The sequence below is a fragment of the Antennarius striatus genome, chromosome 12 (genome assembly GCF_040054535.1).
Source record: "Antennarius striatus isolate MH-2024 chromosome 12, ASM4005453v1, whole genome shotgun sequence".
NCBI lineage: Eukaryota > Metazoa > Chordata > Actinopteri > Lophiiformes > Antennariidae > Antennarius > Antennarius striatus.
The window spans coordinates 19,720,591-19,738,155 of NC_090787.1; the positions used below are offsets into that span (position 1 = coordinate 19,720,591).

Below are 17,565 nucleotides of genomic sequence, written 5' to 3' on the forward strand. Positions count from 1 at the left end.
CAAACGTCTCAGAAACACACAAAGACGTGATTTTTCTTTGAAAGAACTTTATTTTTGTCTGTTTGCCTGTTGAAAAATGTTTTTACTTGAAATTACTGACGGCGCCATGATAAAATACTGCTTCATTCATTTAATCATTACGTAATACACACTCTTGTATTATGTAATGAAGCAAATTTGGGGTTTTTTGGCCCTCTGTGTACTCTATGTTCAGGTGGGGGGGTCACACACATTATCCAAGGCATGAGAAGAGACAAGCCAGGCCAGACGAGCCTGTGATACCTCATGTGATGTACGTCCTTCTTTTGCTCTGCCTCTGTGTCCATGTGTGTTTGTGTTCCTTCACTTGAATGAAATGGGATCAAAAGATGCAGGTAATGGAACCAGGGCGCTAATAATGTCAATACCAACACATTCAATAAGGCAGAAACACAAATGTCCAAATTCAGAATCCCTTAGGACATCTAAAATCATCTCTCCTCCGACCGCTTCGCTCTCGTATCCCCTGCCACCCCCCACCCCCCACGCGCCCCCTTTCTCCTCAACACATCAGTGTGACTCTGGACTTGTCCTAGATTTCTTCACGACCGGCTGCATCTCTAGTTTTCTAAGTCACATCTCTGTAGGTTTTCAGTCTGCAGCTCCCAGCAGTCACACACAATCACACACAATCACACACACACACCCACACACACCCACACCCACACACACACACTCACACAAACACACACACACACTCCTGCTTTTGCTCTGATTTGATATTAGCTGGTGATACACAAAAGCAGCTAACCTCCATGTTCTGCTCAACTTGGACTTTCACGAGACTTTTGATGAAATACACAAAGACCATTCATTCGTTCATCATCAGTACACACTTCTTCCGCTGTCGCGGGGTTGCTGGAGCCAATCCAAGCGGACTTGAGGAGTGAGGGAGGGTACACTCTGGGCGCGACGCCAGTGCACCGCGGCACACGAAGACCAAAAAGAGAAATTTGTTGTTTCAACATGAAAAAATGTTGGATGTTTGACCCTTCATAAAGAACTGACTTGGCCTTTTTAATTTCTAATCTAATGTCTTCACGTGTCCCAAGTGACTCATTTTATTAGAATTCTGTTCTCATCTACCCTCAGAGACTCTGAGGCACTTCCTGTTAATAACATCACGATTAATGAAGGCACAACTCTGCCACCCGCTGATGTACCGACGAGAAACTCTGACCTCAATTTTCTAATAGTGTGAGTATTTATAGAAGCTGTGATCCCAAGTTAACAAGGACTTCATTAACAAGGTCTTCTTTGGTATTTGTCACGTGAAGTCCTTTCCTGCTGAAGGATGGCCTCGTTTACTGAGGACTGGACTCGTTTCTGACACCTTCACAACGGAAAGAACACCTGCTGACCTGACTTGGATTTGCATTTGGTTCCTGAACTACACATGTGTGTGTATTCTAATCCAGAATTGTACTTAGTGTTGATGACTGTCACTATTGTTGTGTTGGTATTCGTGACATCTGTTCCATGTTTAATCTTCCTGGGGAAAGGGATCCCTCATATGTGGTTGTCCCAGAAGGTTCTCACAAGTTTTTCCTCATTGAGTTTGACACACATGGTCTTAAGGTAGAGGGTGCTACTCCGTACAGACGCCTCACAGACACATGATCACTTGTGAATTTGGCTATGAAAAATATGATTGATTGATGGATTGATTGCTTGATTTGTCTCCCAAGGCCCTATACGCCAACAGGTACAGAAAAGTTTACATTGAAATGATAAATGTGGCAGAAACCGGTACTTCAAAACTCTTTTGATATTGGGAAAAGAAATGAGTAGACTTTTATTCTCCCCACCTGTGGAGCTGTAGGTATTCTCTGGGCCTGTTTAGAAGATGTAGGAACCGGTCCACAATTTTATTCTTACCGACACCCTATGGAAAGACAAACCAAACAACATATTCAGAACACAGCATAATGTGTCAAAGTTCACTCTACTCTTGAACTGGGGCTTCATGTCAAAATTTTACTTAGGCTCAGTGCTACAAAAAGGAGATCGATTCCCCTTTTCAAGCTCCAAATATAAAATTTAATAAATAAGAACTGTTATTAGTAGACAGGGGAATTTCAAGTAAAACAGAAATCGGACCTGTTAGTAGATGTACCTCACCTGGTTGCCCACTAAGAGAAGGTGTTCTCCCAACAGAAAGTCTTTCAACATGTCCTCCATCACCATCATGTGCTGAGGAAAGATTCAAAGAGATAAAACATCTTACAAATTCTAGTTTGTTATGGACATAACTGTTGAAGTTAACTGCATTTCACACATTACATCCATTGTTTGGTCTCTTGCTGCCATGCTTTTAACTCTGAAGATATAAAATAGGACTAAAAAGACTACCAGCCATGAGGTGCTATATGGATGATGTCACGACCCTCCTCCAAACTCCTCAAACGGCTGGAAGAGCTACTATCCTGGGCTCGCATGAGGGTCAAGCCATCAAAGTCGCGCAGCCTGTCCAGGAACGATAACATCATCTTCACTGTGGGGGGTGAAAGAATCCCCCTACTGGCAGAAGCACCTGTGAGAAGCCTCGGCAGGATGTACACGGCGGACCTCTCTGACAAGAACATGTCCTCAGCTATCACAACCCAACTCTTAGAGGGCCTGCACAAGATCGACCAGTGGCCCCTACCAGGGAAGTTCAAGGTGTGGTGCTACCAGTTTACTCTGTACCACCGCTTAATGTGGCCCCTGAAGCTGAGCGAGATTACCATGAGCAAGGTCCTAAAGCTGGAGGCAAAGGCTAACAACTTCATCCGGAAGTGGCTCGGCCTTTCCTCGATCCCTCTCCACCACAGCAATGTTTGGGAGAAACACCCTGCAGCTCCCACTGCAGTCCATCAGTCTGGGATACAAAAAGGAGAAGGTGCGGCTCCACGTTGAACTGAGGGACTCCATGGACCCGGCAATCCAAGCTGCCAACCCTCACATCAGAACTGGACGGAAGTGGAATGCATCCAAAGCAGTTGACCATGCAGTGGAGCGGTTGAAGCACCAGGAGATTGTTGGCTTCACACAGTCAGGCAGATCTGGCCAGCAGCGCCAAAGACCAGAGGCCTGTACCACAAAGCTTGGTTAACCTAGCCGGGCTTCCTCCTACTTATCTGGCTTCAATTACCGAGACATCCGCCCTCCGGATTTTGGGTACCATAAAGCCGGCTATCAACTCACTAATTCAATCCAGGCCTGTCCAGTCTAGATCTGTGCGCGCTCACATAAAAAGGGCGGAGTTTGCTGCATGCGACCAATCGCAAACATGCAACAAACCGGCCAGAGCCGTATATTTCACAACGGAGGAGCAAAAAATAATAATTAATAAATACGAACAATACAAATCAATAATCCAGGCAAAAAGTTGCAGCTGCCAAACGGTGCAAGGATCGCTGGCGCAAGGATCGCTGGCACAAAATCGCCGACTGTGTCAATGCGGAAGTGCCATTATAATATTACGTCCCCACTATGACTGCACTTGTATATCTGACAACAGTAACACTTGTGTGTTCCATAAATGTATGTGTGTACCACATTTTTTGTTATGGCATGTGATCGTAGCCCCCGTGACTTTATGAACAGCTCTACATACTGTGTTCTTCAGAGGTTTTCAGCATCGCCAACAGAATACATAAAAGTACCTATGAATCAATCAATCAATCCATGATTTACTTAAACAAATAATTGATTAATGGCATTTTATCTGTGGCTTGCTTGTAACCCATCCAACGAGGGATTTGAGGACATCATAATAATTATGAACATCACTAAGAAATATATTAACTGTGGCAAAAAACCTCAGTGCAATGCACACTGTGTGCAGGACTGTCAGCGCGTGGTTGTGGTGCGTTACATTACTGATGTAAGGCTCCAGCAGCTGACAGATGTAATGTAACCCCTCTCCCCAAAACCTCTACCTTTCTTCAGTGATTGTTCAGGTAATTCCAACAGATTACAGCAATCTCTAAATATTCTCTCGCACCTGAGCGCTCTTCGTACAAGCTGTGCACCAAGATCCACCGGGTTCTCATAAAACAGACGGCCCATTTTCCAAGAGAACTGATTGGTCAGTAGGTGGGGCTGTTATACCTGCTCAGCTCTGATTGTTCAGTAGGTGGGGCTCTTATACCTGCTGAGCTCTTATCCTGAACTTATCCTGCTCTGGAGCAGGTTAGGTGTTCAGCATAGGTTACCGCAACAACGTAGCCCGATAGAAAGTCAGCCACCTTTATAGTACCGAAAAGCCAGGGTTAAGCCTGAAGTTATCTCGCTAAGCCGTAATCCAGCTTTATGGTACAGGCCTCTGGTCTAAAGCGACCATGAAGGAGAGGAAGGATCTGGTGATCTCTGAAGTTGCTAAGATGGAGGAGGAAACCTACATAATCACAGCGATGAGCCAGCACCTGCAAGGAAAGTGGACTACTTGGGAGGCCGTGATCAACAGAAAAATCACTTGGGCCAACATGTGGAGAACTCTCCAGACGAGATTGAGTTTCCGGATTAGGGCCACATACGACACCTTACCCAGCCCCCGGAACCTCATCACCTGCTTTGGAACAGAAGAACCCTGTCACCTTTGTAGCTCCCCAAATCCAAACCTAAAGCACATCCTCTCTGGATGCAAGATGGCGTTGTCACAGGGAAGGTACAGATGGCGGCATGACAAGGTCCTGCGCAAGCTAGCAGAGATCCTGGAAGCCCGCAGCAGCAAGTAAACCGGGAGAATCCACCCACATCCCTGAAGTAGATCCAGATTAGCAGGTCTGGGATAACAGCACGGTGCTGCACGGGATCAGAGCGATCGCTCCTGTCACTAGGAGGCACGTGGCAGTTAGCAGCCGACATTAGCCGCCAACTGAAATTCCCCGCAGAGATCACCATGACATCCCTACACCCACATATCGTGCTCTGGTCAGCTCCTGCCAAAGTCGTCATCATGGTGGTCTCCATGTGTCCCATGGGAGGAACACATGGAGGCCGTTTATGAGCACAAGAAGGATTAAGTATGCAGAATTGGCAGCAAGGTGCTTGCAAGCTGGGTGAAGACAGTTCACTTTCCCAGGGGAGGTCGGATGCAGGGGCTTCACCAGGACATCCACTCAGCGGCTGCTGGGGACCCTCGGAGTCTCAGGATCCAGCAGGAAGCGAGCTCTTCGGGATCTTGCGGAGGAGGCCAAGGAAGGGAGCTTCTGGCTATGGCTCAGAAGGAAGGACAGGGCGTGGGGACGAGAAGGCTCCTAAGAAAGACGTCACGGTATGCAGTCAGGCCTACGCTTGACTCAGGGAGATGGACGTCCCTGCCATGCACAGTCCCCTGGGTCTCATTCCATACACACCAACAATAACACTGGGGTCAGAGTGTGGGGAGACTACCATCCTTCAGCAGGCTGCAGGGGGCGGCAGGGAGACGTCCCTGTCGCTGCTCCATCACCCGGAGATGTTCCGGGGGATAATGGAGCGAAACATCAGTGAAGGGTGGCCCCCCAGCCGATGACCCTGCAGTCTGCACAATGGCACCGTCGGAGGTGCTTCAGGCAGAAATGCCAAGCAGGTACAACCACCTGTGCTTACATCTGGTAACTGGTGAAAAAGTAGGACATTCTCCTTACCCCCACCAATCTCAAACAATTCACATTGAATTTTGGACTCCGGAAAAAGCAAGCAGACGCAGAGGGCTAGGATTGAGGTCAGACAGAAAAAGAGTGCAGGATCCGTTTGTGACATCAGTAAATGAGAATATCAGCGTCAGTTTGCTGGCTGCTTTTTAAACTAGAATACAACATGAGGCATTCAGATCACGTGTAACTGGATTTACCATGAGTGACCAGAAACCCACAACCTGGATCCCCAAAAAAGCATTTGAAGATGAGACAATTACTGATTGTCTAGCCTTCAAATGAATGAATGAATGAAAAACCCATCCATCTTTTCCCAGACCGGGTCATGGAGGCAACAGCCTGAGCGGGGACGCCCACGCTTTCTCTGAAACTGTACTGCATATTGTGCACTTATTAAATTAGAAGAAAATGTGGTTTGTGGTAAAAAGTAATATTAGATTTGGGTCATAACACATGGAGCTGATTATCAGCACAACCATCGATGAAGTCAACAAAATGTAGCTTTCCATCATACACATAAAATAAATAGAAATTAAACTAGTAAGATTACTTTTTAATCCAATAAAATCCAACTAGATTAGCAGTCAGAGGTCAGCTGGCATCACTGAGGATCCGATGAGAGCTCTGGATTACATCCTCAGAAAATAACTAGAAAAACCAAAACTAAAATATAAATCCTTCATGACGAGGAATGTCACACTGCAAAAAGGGAGAGGCTAATATAAAAACTAACAAGTAAAATGGATGTACACGCAATAATCACACCTTAAAGTGAACAATGGTGTGATTATTGTGTGCACCCTCCCTGTCTGGTAGGAACAAACCCAGAAAATTATTCTTTATGGTTTCTAAACCAGCTGTGGTCTGTGTGCCATCACAAGTGGGTCATCGATATGAACGTCTCTGCTTCTGTTTCTGAACACAGTACAGATTGGGTTTGGTTACTACACGTGTAGTAGTGTGTGTAATTACCTGAGGATTGTCATAGAAGAGGACGTCTGGAACCTTAATTTTCTCATTGGGTTTGTACACAGGAGCAGAAACACTTCCAATAGTCAGCACACCGTCTTTAACCACACCTAAAACAATAAAGCAGAAGAGTGAGTGTGTGTGTGTGTGTGTGTGTGTGTGTGTGTGTGTGTGTGTGTGTGTGTGTGTGTGTGTGTGTGTGTGTGTGTGTGTGTGTGTGTGTGTGTGTGTGTGTGTGTGTGTGTGTGTGTGTGTGTGTGTGTGTGTGTGTGTGTGTGTGTGTGTGTCTTAATGTTACTGAGTCTATGGATGCGTGCACCGTGTTTCTGAAACATGCTCATTGAGTAATTTTATTTTCACATCTCAATTTTTTTTTTCAGCATATTCTAATAAATTGTAAATTTACTGAGTAAAATACAACATCTGGTCAGTCTGTTTCCACACATAGTGTTAATGATAATTGACTTCAAACGTAAGTGGCAGCAGGATGAAAACTTGACCCATGTGGTTTGATTTGACCCCTTAACATCCTGAGACAAGATTAAATCGAACCGCTGCAACCCAAAGCTGTGTGACGGCTGCAAAACACACAGACATTTCCTATCCACATAAATATAAATATTACAAGTCTGCAGATATTCTCTCATTTCACTGAATGAAAACTTTATGTAAACTTAACACACGGCAGCTCGGTTTCCCCGTTACGTCAATAAAACTCAACATTACTAAAAAAATCTTGTAACTGACCAAATCCTGCAAAGTTAAGAAGACTTTATTCTGGATTCAGATGATCAAATTCTTTTTTTATTAACATCTGTTTATAATGTTGAGTAATCCTGACAAGGGACTAACCAACTAACCAAAATAATACATAATAAAATAAATAAAAATACATTTTAAAAAAGGAAAAAAAAAAATCACCACTTGAACGGATGTGAAAGCTGGACTTACAGCTGAGGTCGCGGGTCTCAGGCACGTCTGGTGGATCCTGAATGCAACAGCTGGTCAGGGTCTTTTCTAGAGAGCCACGGGCCAGACTGGGCAAAAACCTGTAACACACACACACACACACACACACACACACTTCGATCACTGGTGCACACAATTCTACAAAATGAAACACCACTGTGTTTGCCAATCAAGAAAATCACAACCCAAACCAAACCCAGAAAGAAGGAATAAGAGTGTGTGTGTGTGTGTGTGTGTGTGTGTGTGTGTGTGTGTGCGTGCGTGCGTGCATGCGTGTGTGTTGACCTGGAGAGGCAAGCCTTATTGACAGCATGGGTGACGCTCTCTTCAGGGTATCGAGAGAGACGACGACAGATCCTCAGCAGCTGTCTGGTAGAGAGAGACGAGGCCAAAGACTGTGCCTGGAAACACACATGACAGACACACACACACACATGACTGGATTCAAAACGGCTCCTCAGATCAGCGAGGGAACACACAAACACTCACTGTGGGGGTGTTGGTCTGGCGGAGACTGTGTGCGAGGTGCAGCAGGTTCTCTGCAGCTTCCTTTGGAACGGCGGGCATCTAGAAGTCAGAGAAAACACAATGAGAAGACTGATGGAGAGGATGGTATACGATGAAGAGAGGTCGATCAAAGACACAAATATGAATCCATCAGAAATATTTTCCAGCTGACTGGAGGCACTGAAACCTGGAGTCTCCACATGTTGATGCAAAAAGATGCCGAGAATTTTGTTCCAGAGAGCCTCATCTGAGATCAGTATATTCTACATCCACCTCAACTTAACGAGAAAGATGGAAATGGAAACTGAAAATAATAAAATTTACGTTAACACTTCGGAATTTTTGTACTGTGTGGCACTGAAAAGACCAAATCACCACCTACACATGAGGTGGGACCTTCATAGAGTGTCTGTAGAGAGACTGTAATTCAAAATGTGAGAAGTAAAAGGCCTTGTATTGTTATTGCTATGTGGACCTAAAATTTCCTGAACAAGAAAAAGCCTTTGTGAAGCCCTGACGTGTTGTTTCTCAGTGTGCATTGATGGCTAGTGACACTGGTGACTAACCAGTCCCTGAATGAGGCTCATCTCCTCTGCTCTGGCCAGGGGGCTGACGCTGTGGTAGAGGAACATGGTGAGCAGCTCTGGACTCAGCCACTGCTGACCTCTGCTGCTGCTGCTGGTACTGACGCCCACCGCAGGAGGTTCTGCCAGCGCCAGCACCCTGAATGACGGGTGGATCGGGAGGACGGACCTGCAAAAGCACAGAACGAACCAGCAGCGTGAGGCTACAGCCCGGCATGTAGACATTAACCAAGCACTGAACCTGGGGAGAACCCGGGTACAAAATCTGTAAAGAAAGGAACCCAGAACCTTCCTGCTGTGAGGCTCCAGTGCTACCCACTGCTATAACATACACACATTATTGTCAATGTGTTTTAGTTTGTCAATGTTCACTTCAGCACAATCTGACTAGCACAAAGTTAGCAGTTCATTTTACCTCAAGAAAGTAGTGCATCCCTGGGATGCGCTGCAACAAAAATTTGTGCATCCCAGCATGACGTCTATGCATCCCTAAAGTAATAACAGAATATACGGTAGAAACATACGCAAGGATTGAGTTTTGCCAATAGAACAATATAAAAACTAAACAAACTGTTAATTTTAATGATATTATTAATAATGCCATAACCGTTTACTAAATAAAAAGAAAATAAATTATATATTATTTTTTATCAAAGTGTTAATGCCTGGTAGCAATTTTTTTTTTTTTTAAACTGTTTAAGAAATATTGTATCAGAGTAAATTATTTGAGCATAGAAACCTTTTACAGTTGATTCATGTGCGAGGATGCTTAATACCGGAGACGCCTAATTTTTTCTTATTAACTCTTTCTCTGCGAATTCGGTCAAACTATCCAAACGTTGGCTTTCTGTGACGTACGAGTCATAATGCATGTTTTGTTGTTTAAGGAGATCCACATCAGGTACACCAATGTCATGCATGAGTTCAATGATAGTTTTAAACCTGTTGGAGGGTATATCTTCAACAGCCATCCATTTCACAACCTTTAAAAGAACTAAGGTTGCTTTATCCTTCTTGGCATTGGGTTTTGGAATGCATCTCTTTCGGTCTTCTTGCAGTGAGGGGATATCCATGGCCAACCTATGTGACTTCAGTTCAGCATGACAAGTAAAGGTGGACCTCATGAAATTTAGATTTTTTTGCAGATTTGTGCATACCATTGACAGAATTGTGCTGTGTGAGTGTCTTGCAACACATGTAGTTTTCTCCATAGCTATCGATGTGCCTCACTCATGCATCCATTGGTGTAGAAATGCTCGGATTTTACTAGTTTTTGCTTGTCAACTTCCGCCTCTTCGTTCTTACTGTCCACAGAAGTATCTGTCTCTTTGTCTTCATAAATTTTTGATTGATTTTTATCCAAAAAAGCACTGATTGTCTTTTTTATCTTTTTCCGGAGGCATAGTGATAATATAAGATTAATTCGACGCTCTATCACTGCTGCATGCAAAATGAGCAGACGTCTTGTTGCCGTTACTCTTGATGCAAGTCGATTTTAACGGGGCTGAATCGCGCAGGCGAGTCTCACACGAGACATAACGGCGATTTATGGGTTTGAAATTTAAGTGGAGAAATGGATAAATTGTGAATATTTTTTGTTGAATGGAAGTGCATTTTTTTTCCCAATATTATATCACGGAAAAAGGTAGCATCGATTTTTGTAATTATAAGCATTTATAAGCATGTATACACAGTACGGGCCAAAAGTTTGGACACATCTTCTCATTCAAAGCGTTTTCTTTAATTTCATGACTATTTACGTTGTAGATTCTCACTGATGGGATCAGAACTATGAATGAACATGTGGACTTATGTACTTAACAAAAAAAAAAAGGTGAAATAACTGAAAACATGTTTTATTTTCTACTTCCTACAGAGAAACCATTTTCGCTCTGGTTACTGCTTTACACACTCTTGGCACTCTCTTGAGTAGAGGTCGTCTATGGTGTGTTAAATAAGTGTTAAATTACTGATGTGAATAAGGCACAGGAGGACGTAGCACTGATTATTGCTTTTTTACTTAAACAACAAAAACTAAAGAATTTGTTTTTTCCCTCTAAAAATGACAAAAACATACATCTGACAGTGCTTATCTGACGGGAAACTGACGCAGATGACTAATTTGTATTTGCATTTCGGATTAATGAAGAAATGCTTTTTTTAAGCAGTTAGAAGTGACAATATATAAAGAAATAACAACTCCTTGTCTTATCCTGAAGTATTTTTAATTTAACGGTAATTAGCAAACTGTGAATACACCATTTAAAGCTTCAATGTGTACTGTGTGTTCATACAACCACCTGTAGAAAACACTGCACAATGGCTTATGCAATGACTATATCCTCAGGGATATAAAGATGACCATACTATTACCCGATTTAATGAGGTTCATGAAAAAATCTAATGGAGTTGACAAATTTATATGGAAAATATTTTTAGATGTTGATGGCATGGATTGTTTTATACTTCTATAACCCTTATCCTCGATTGGATATAAATTGTAGCAAAGATATTTGGGGCTGTTGAACACTGTGACCACTTGCTGAGGTCAAGAGGAATAACATGGGCGGTCTATCCACTGGTCATACATTTCAACAAATATCCCCCCAAAAAAGTAATTATCTATTCTAAAACATGACATCAGTATTCACAATTCCTTAGGATTTAGGATTTGTGAGTATGTTAATCACTATGTAATTCTGCGTGTGCGTGTGTGTGTGTGTGTGTGTGTGTGTGTGTGTGTTTGTTACCTCTCCTGCAGTTGCTGGTCGCTGAACTGCAGTTGTTCCTTTAGTTCTTGGTATTTGTCCCACCTCAGCAGCCTGGTCCCGTCAAACAGATCCAGCTCCCTGTCGTGGAGTAACCTGGACGACGGAAACCGAACTGCGTGTTTGTTATTTACAGCCTGAGATCTCAGCAGCAGTGAACTACAAAGGTTGTAGTTGGGCGTACCTGGACAACATGGCGAGCGTTCCCAGGTTTACTCTGTGGATGCCGTCAAGAAGCAGCAGCTTGCCCTCGATGGCGGCGGTGACCAGTGGAGACGGCCTCCATGCTGTGTCTCCGTTGGGGAGAGTGTACCTCTGCTGGAGGAGGTCCCTGGCGGTCATGTCCTAGAGGGAGGTCATAGTTTTTATTCTTTCACACTATTTATGTGAATGTTTTTGTGTGAAAGGATAGATTCTTGAGTTACACTGACAATGTGAGGTCACAGTGACTTTGACCACGTCATTAGTTTATCCTGGGGTCTTACTGGGCGTTTGAACCGAATGTAAAGAAACTCCTCCGCGGCACTCCTGAAACCCCAATTACATCTACATTAGATGCACACGGGGCAGGTTTATACATCCCTAAAGACGAGCTAATGTCAGACACCTCCATTGCTCCCTATCCCAGAGTCGCTGTCAGTTTCCGGTCTGATGGGGGGCCTGAAGACCAGCCAGTGCTTACTGATCATGAATCCACCTCCTCCCAGTGTTTTTAATTTATTGCAAGCAGGATCCCTTTTCTAGGATGTCCATCAAACATACAGTATAACTCAAGAGACCAGGCTTGCATGTAAACACAAAACAAAGTCTGAACGTGTGAATGCTAACATCATAAGTAAGAAGTAGGAATTTAAAAAAGGGATGATATATGAAAAAGAAATATAGTGGTACCTCTACTTACGTGTGTTTCTACTTACGAAATTTCTATTGGAATCAATTGATTTAGTAAGTAGAGGTACCACTGTACTGAAATACTTTGAATAAAGTGGGTCAGGAGATGGACATGATGGGGCTGCACATAAAAAAACCATGACCAATTACACTCTATTTCATCACTTTGCTTGGGATATTTCTTTACCAGATAATAAATGTTTTTTGCTCATGAAAAAACAACTTTGAGTCAAAGATGTTGTTTACCTGGTAGAGCATGATGGGTTCTATGCTGTAACCCAGCATCGATGCGAACTCCCTCGCAATCACTGACTTGCCACAACCCTGAAAAATGCAAAAGCCTTGTTATCCAGACCAAACACATGTTGTGTGTTCCAGTGTATGTGGTGCATTGTGTGTCAGCGACCTTGGGTCCGATCAGACACATGTCCTTCGCCATGTGTGACTGCATCATCTCAGCGATCAGCTGGGAGTGGCTCGGTGTGCCGATGAAGGTGTGTCCGCTGGTGGGGAGACCCAGCTCCTTGGTGCCAGCTGGAACCTGATGTGTGGAGACAAACCCACTATGAAAACCATCTTCACCACTCCAAACAAGTATTCCTTTACATATCAGCATCACTGATACCCTGCCAGGAACTAAAAAATACGGTTTGCTCAAAAATGTATGTGAGATTCCCACAAAGAGTTTATCAAAGTGAAACCATTCTTTGGCTGGAAGATCAGCCCCAATATTATTAGGAGGAGTCAAATTGATGTAAACAGCAGAGTATTCAGCAAAAAATAGACACGTACATGGTCTGTGGGGGGGTGGGGGGGGTCCTACAGACATTATGTTAGTGGATCACTGAAAGAACTGCCACAGACATGAAACAGCTAGCAGGCAAATAGCAGTCATTATTCAATGTGACTCTCTGATGGAGGGTAAGGGACAGTCATGTGATCACTGCTGACTGACGGCTGGATGTAGCAGCGCGTCAGTCGCACACACACACACACACACACACACACACATACACACACACTTCCACACACAGCCTGTATATCCCAGCTGTAGCAAGTAGAACACAAACAACGCTCCAGCAAACACACCGACAGAGGAGACCACATAACGTAACGTGAAGGTTAACGCGATAAAAACTGTCATGATTTCAGAGTCTCACTGTCTGAACATTGTCGCAAAATTAAAAGCATTATCTGTAGAAAAGTACAAAAAAAAAAAAAAGGAACGCTATGAGTGTCAGGGAGAGGCAGAAGAAGGTGTGTCCAAAAGGGTGTAATGCCATAAATTAGTGGTCCCCAACCCCCGGGTCGTGGACGGGTACCGGTCCCTGGGTAAATTGGTACCGGGCCACACAGAAAGAATCCAGACCTTCCATTACAGTGATCCGTTGTTACTTGTGGTTCATGCATTCCAGGAACCACCCGCAAAAATGAAATTCCGCGATGTATCGACGAACTATTTATTTTATTATTTACAGTCATTTAAACGTTTATGAACCCTCCCCATTCTGACATTAAACCACCTTCTATCTGTATTACCTTTTCCCACACTCTGACAGACTGTTTAAAGCACTTTTGTGTCTCACAGAAGTGTTCCGAGACTCATAGAACGCAGCGCACTACTGGATGCCGTCAGCCAATAGAATGCGCGTACGGTATCACATGACTACCTACTAAAAATCTGCGATGAGGTGACGTCGCACGTGTTGATGCACGAGGGATTATTGTATTTCTATCTTCTTTCTGCTCTGATTCTAATCGACATTTCGTAGTAAATGAGTGGATTCTCTCCTCCACATCTGAGTCACTCTTGACGCTTGTGGAGATGCTTGCCTCGGTCACATGACTACCTTCTTAAAGGGGACTTTCCGGCCGCTGACACAGAATACATTACCGCTAAACTGAAACTCCCAAGCTAGCAGAACCAACAAAAAACAGTCGCTAGTGTGACGTTATGAGGACGCTGCTAATAAAGTTGATACAAACTGGATTCGCAGTTATTATTATATTTAGAAAAAACTGTTTTTATGCTGGTTGTATCATTTTATTTTGTTGTATTTATCCGCCAAACCTTATAGGACGGTTCGAGAAAATATTGTCTGATGTTAAACCGGCCTGTTGGGACAACAAGATGATAAATATTGATAACCACGAGATCAGTACTTTGATTTCTTACCTGAAAGGTGACGTCCTTGTCTGCAACACGTAATTTGACATCTGCCAGGCCGCTACTACCCCTGGTGGACGATACAGTCAAGACAGCGCTGGGAGCTGGTTGGCTGGGACCATCTAGAAGCTCGAATCTCTATGGAAGAATCCGAAATGAAGACGCACATTACAGGACAGTTACAACTGCTTTGGCTTGTGGCTCACACGTGGACTCACACTGAGGACCCCCTCCACGGCAGCACGGCCCTCCTTGGTCAACATGCTGGTGTAAGGATAAAGTCTGCTGACTAGCTGCTGGGAGGACATCATGGGGAAAGCGCTCTGCCATGACACAGTGAAGTCTTTTCAGTTGTGCTTTCCTCTCTTTCAGGGATAATAAGGACGAGCTCACGTGCTGAGATTCTCACCAGTACATGTACGGCAGGAAGCAAGTTGTCCACAGGGAAGTCAGGAAGGCCAAGCTTGGATGATTCTTGAGAACACAGAGTTGTGGCTAATGACAGCAGCTGGGATACTCTGAACCACAGGACACAAGGAAATATTCAAACTGAAGAACATCTGCAATGTCAAATATATTTTTTTCCTAGTGAGCAGCACTAGAAAATAAAACTGTTTGGTTTTATTTTACCGTTCGGCAGGAAGGTTTGGTCCTGCGGCGTACAGCAGCTCCAGTTGGTCCTGAGAAGAAAAGACAGAATAGCTGTAAGGTGGAACACCTCTTCAAGGAGCATTTGTGCTCCAAAATGATAAGTTTGTGGGTGCAGAGGCTGAATGAGAACTCATGACTTCATAACGTAACCGAGTATTGACCCATTCTCTCTCTCACACACACACACACACACACCCACACACACACACACACACACACACACACACACACACACACACACACACACACACACATATTCCCTCCTGTCTACCAGAGATAACAAAGCTTTTTTACCCGGTATTACGAGGATTAATCCACTCGAATTAAAAGCCGGTGGGTAATTTTAGAGCGAGAGAACCGATGCGACGTGAACGGCTGGCTGACCTTGAACGGTAGGTAATGGATGTCTCTGGACTGGAAGCGTGACCGAAGGGGAGGGTCCAGCGGGTTGCCCTTATACTTTGGGACAGGAAGACCGAGAGCGATGACCCTGAAGTCCTCACTCACACGGACGATCTTCCAACTGTCCAGCTCCTCTTTGCTGTGTTCCTGTAATGATTCCATAACTATTCAATCAATTTCAACAACAACTTAGCATGCTCCTGTCATTTTAGGCATTTGGTACTAAATACTGCCTTATGACATGACCTTATACTACAGGTGACTCCCAAATGTGCTTCTGGGGTTCATAAACAATTAAATTATACGTAATAATAAATAATTGGTCGCTATATCGCAGATTTTCGGTTTTCCCGGGTGGTTCCTAGAACACATCAACCAAGAGTAATGAGAGATTACTGTAATTTATAGTGTATTTTAAATATAGACTAATGGAATGTCACACAGTATTTATAGCAATGGCCATTTCTCCTTTGAATACAAGTTAAGCACAGAGTGTGAAGTAAAAGTGTATGTAAGTGTAAGACTCCGATAAGTGTATAGTTTAATGATAAAACCCAACGCCACAGAGAATTATCATCATAGGAAACTAAATTTCAGAACTGTAAAACTTTTCTCTCATTCTATTCTTCAAAATCATTTCGTTTCATTCAACACTGATTGCTGTGACTGAGGTCACTTGTCTTTTTGTGGGGGCGCTGCTCTCACCTGCAGCAACTTGTCGTAACGTTCGGCGGCCATGAGGAAACGGCCGTCCTCCAGCTGCATCTCCCTGTTCTCCAGCAGGTTGTTGAGGACAGGCAGGACGTTTCTCTCTGCCTTTTCCAGCCCCTCCAGGATCAGGACTCGTCCTTGTGTCGCAGCCCTGACAGCACACTGTGGACCCGTAACACAAGTCAAGCCTAATTAATAAAATAAATCATAAATAGGCGTATTATGAGATGGATAATTTTAATGCTATCCCACCCATTGCATCAGTTCACATAAAAATGCATCACATACCTACCCATAGAATGTCCACAGCTTGTTGGACTGTCATCCTACTCAATTCTCCAAAATACGTTGAAAAAACAGCAGTTTTTTTTTTAAGTCCTATTTTCTGCTCCTCAATGTGGGGCACATCTGACATCAAGAAACTTAGGCTGTCTGAACCACAGAGCAAGAGGCCATATAATTAGGTTAGCATGTAAATATGTGGGTGGTTGTGTGGGAAGCAGATTCATAAAGCTAAAGTGAGAACCAGATGCTCCATTTTTAACTCTCGGTCCATTTTCAGAACAGACGCTGTAATCAGGTAATTGCTGGAAATGTAAGTGACGCAGGATGGCAAGAGCTGGGAGGCAACGAGAGACCTTATTTCTGACTGTGTAGAAACTTCATAGAAAAAAAAAAGAAGGGAATGCATTGTGCACTTGTGCCCCATTTACAGCAACCTTGAGGTAAATTTCCTGCCAAAATCTCTCAAGCTGTCCTATCTAATTAAGGCAAGAATTAAAATATAAATAATGGTATAAAACAACACTTGCAACTATTTTTAACTTTTTTTCCCGTAATATCAGGCAGCCATTGTACTTTTGTACAAACGCAGAAATCTGTAGGCTATTTCAGGGATGACTGCAGTCCACAGTACCTGTATATTCAAAAGTTGAAATTGTGATATCTGACTTTAGTCCCCACATGAAAAGGCTAATTTCCTGTATCCAGCAGTGTCTCCATTCCATAATATTCACACACGGATGGGCTCTGGAACATTACCATGTCACTGACCACATGTGCTTTCAGAGGATAAGAGTTATGGTTCAAACCTGTCCAATTCACAAGACAGTGTTAGGACTCAGAAAGAGGAATCAGAACGGGATGTACCATGTCCCCCCTCCTGTTTTTCATAGGAATGAACCTGCCCATAACAGCAGCAGGGAAGGAGAATAGAGACCTACAGTGGAGTCTGGCAAAAGCTAACCTCCAATAACAGGTTTTATGTACGAGTTCACCACAAC

At 43.7% G+C, this 17,565-nt stretch overlaps 1 protein-coding gene across 1 annotated transcript in view; it reads right to left on the minus strand.

The window, feature by feature from the left end:
* Window positions 1-17,565, minus strand: part of vwa8 (von Willebrand factor A domain containing 8) — a 64,904-nt gene that overhangs the window by 35,645 nt on the left and 11,694 nt on the right. Inside the window, exons 5-21 of the mRNA XM_068329209.1 lie at window positions 16,277-16,444; window positions 15,554-15,718; window positions 15,149-15,198; window positions 14,928-15,036; window positions 14,737-14,841; window positions 14,528-14,656; window positions 12,758-12,892; window positions 12,598-12,675; window positions 11,645-11,805; window positions 11,443-11,556; window positions 8,675-8,861; window positions 8,091-8,168; window positions 7,887-8,002; window positions 7,584-7,681; window positions 6,636-6,742; window positions 2,161-2,232; window positions 1,848-1,924 (exon numbers count right to left, since the gene is read on the minus strand). Coding sequence (XP_068185310.1) covers window positions 1,848-1,924; window positions 2,161-2,232; window positions 6,636-6,742; window positions 7,584-7,681; window positions 7,887-8,002; window positions 8,091-8,168; window positions 8,675-8,861; window positions 11,443-11,556; window positions 11,645-11,805; window positions 12,598-12,675; window positions 12,758-12,892; window positions 14,528-14,656; window positions 14,737-14,841; window positions 14,928-15,036; window positions 15,149-15,198; window positions 15,554-15,718; window positions 16,277-16,444 — 1,949 coding nt within the window. The remainder of the gene's footprint in view (window positions 1-1,847; window positions 1,925-2,160; window positions 2,233-6,635; window positions 6,743-7,583; window positions 7,682-7,886; window positions 8,003-8,090; window positions 8,169-8,674; window positions 8,862-11,442; window positions 11,557-11,644; window positions 11,806-12,597; window positions 12,676-12,757; window positions 12,893-14,527; window positions 14,657-14,736; window positions 14,842-14,927; window positions 15,037-15,148; window positions 15,199-15,553; window positions 15,719-16,276; window positions 16,445-17,565) is intronic.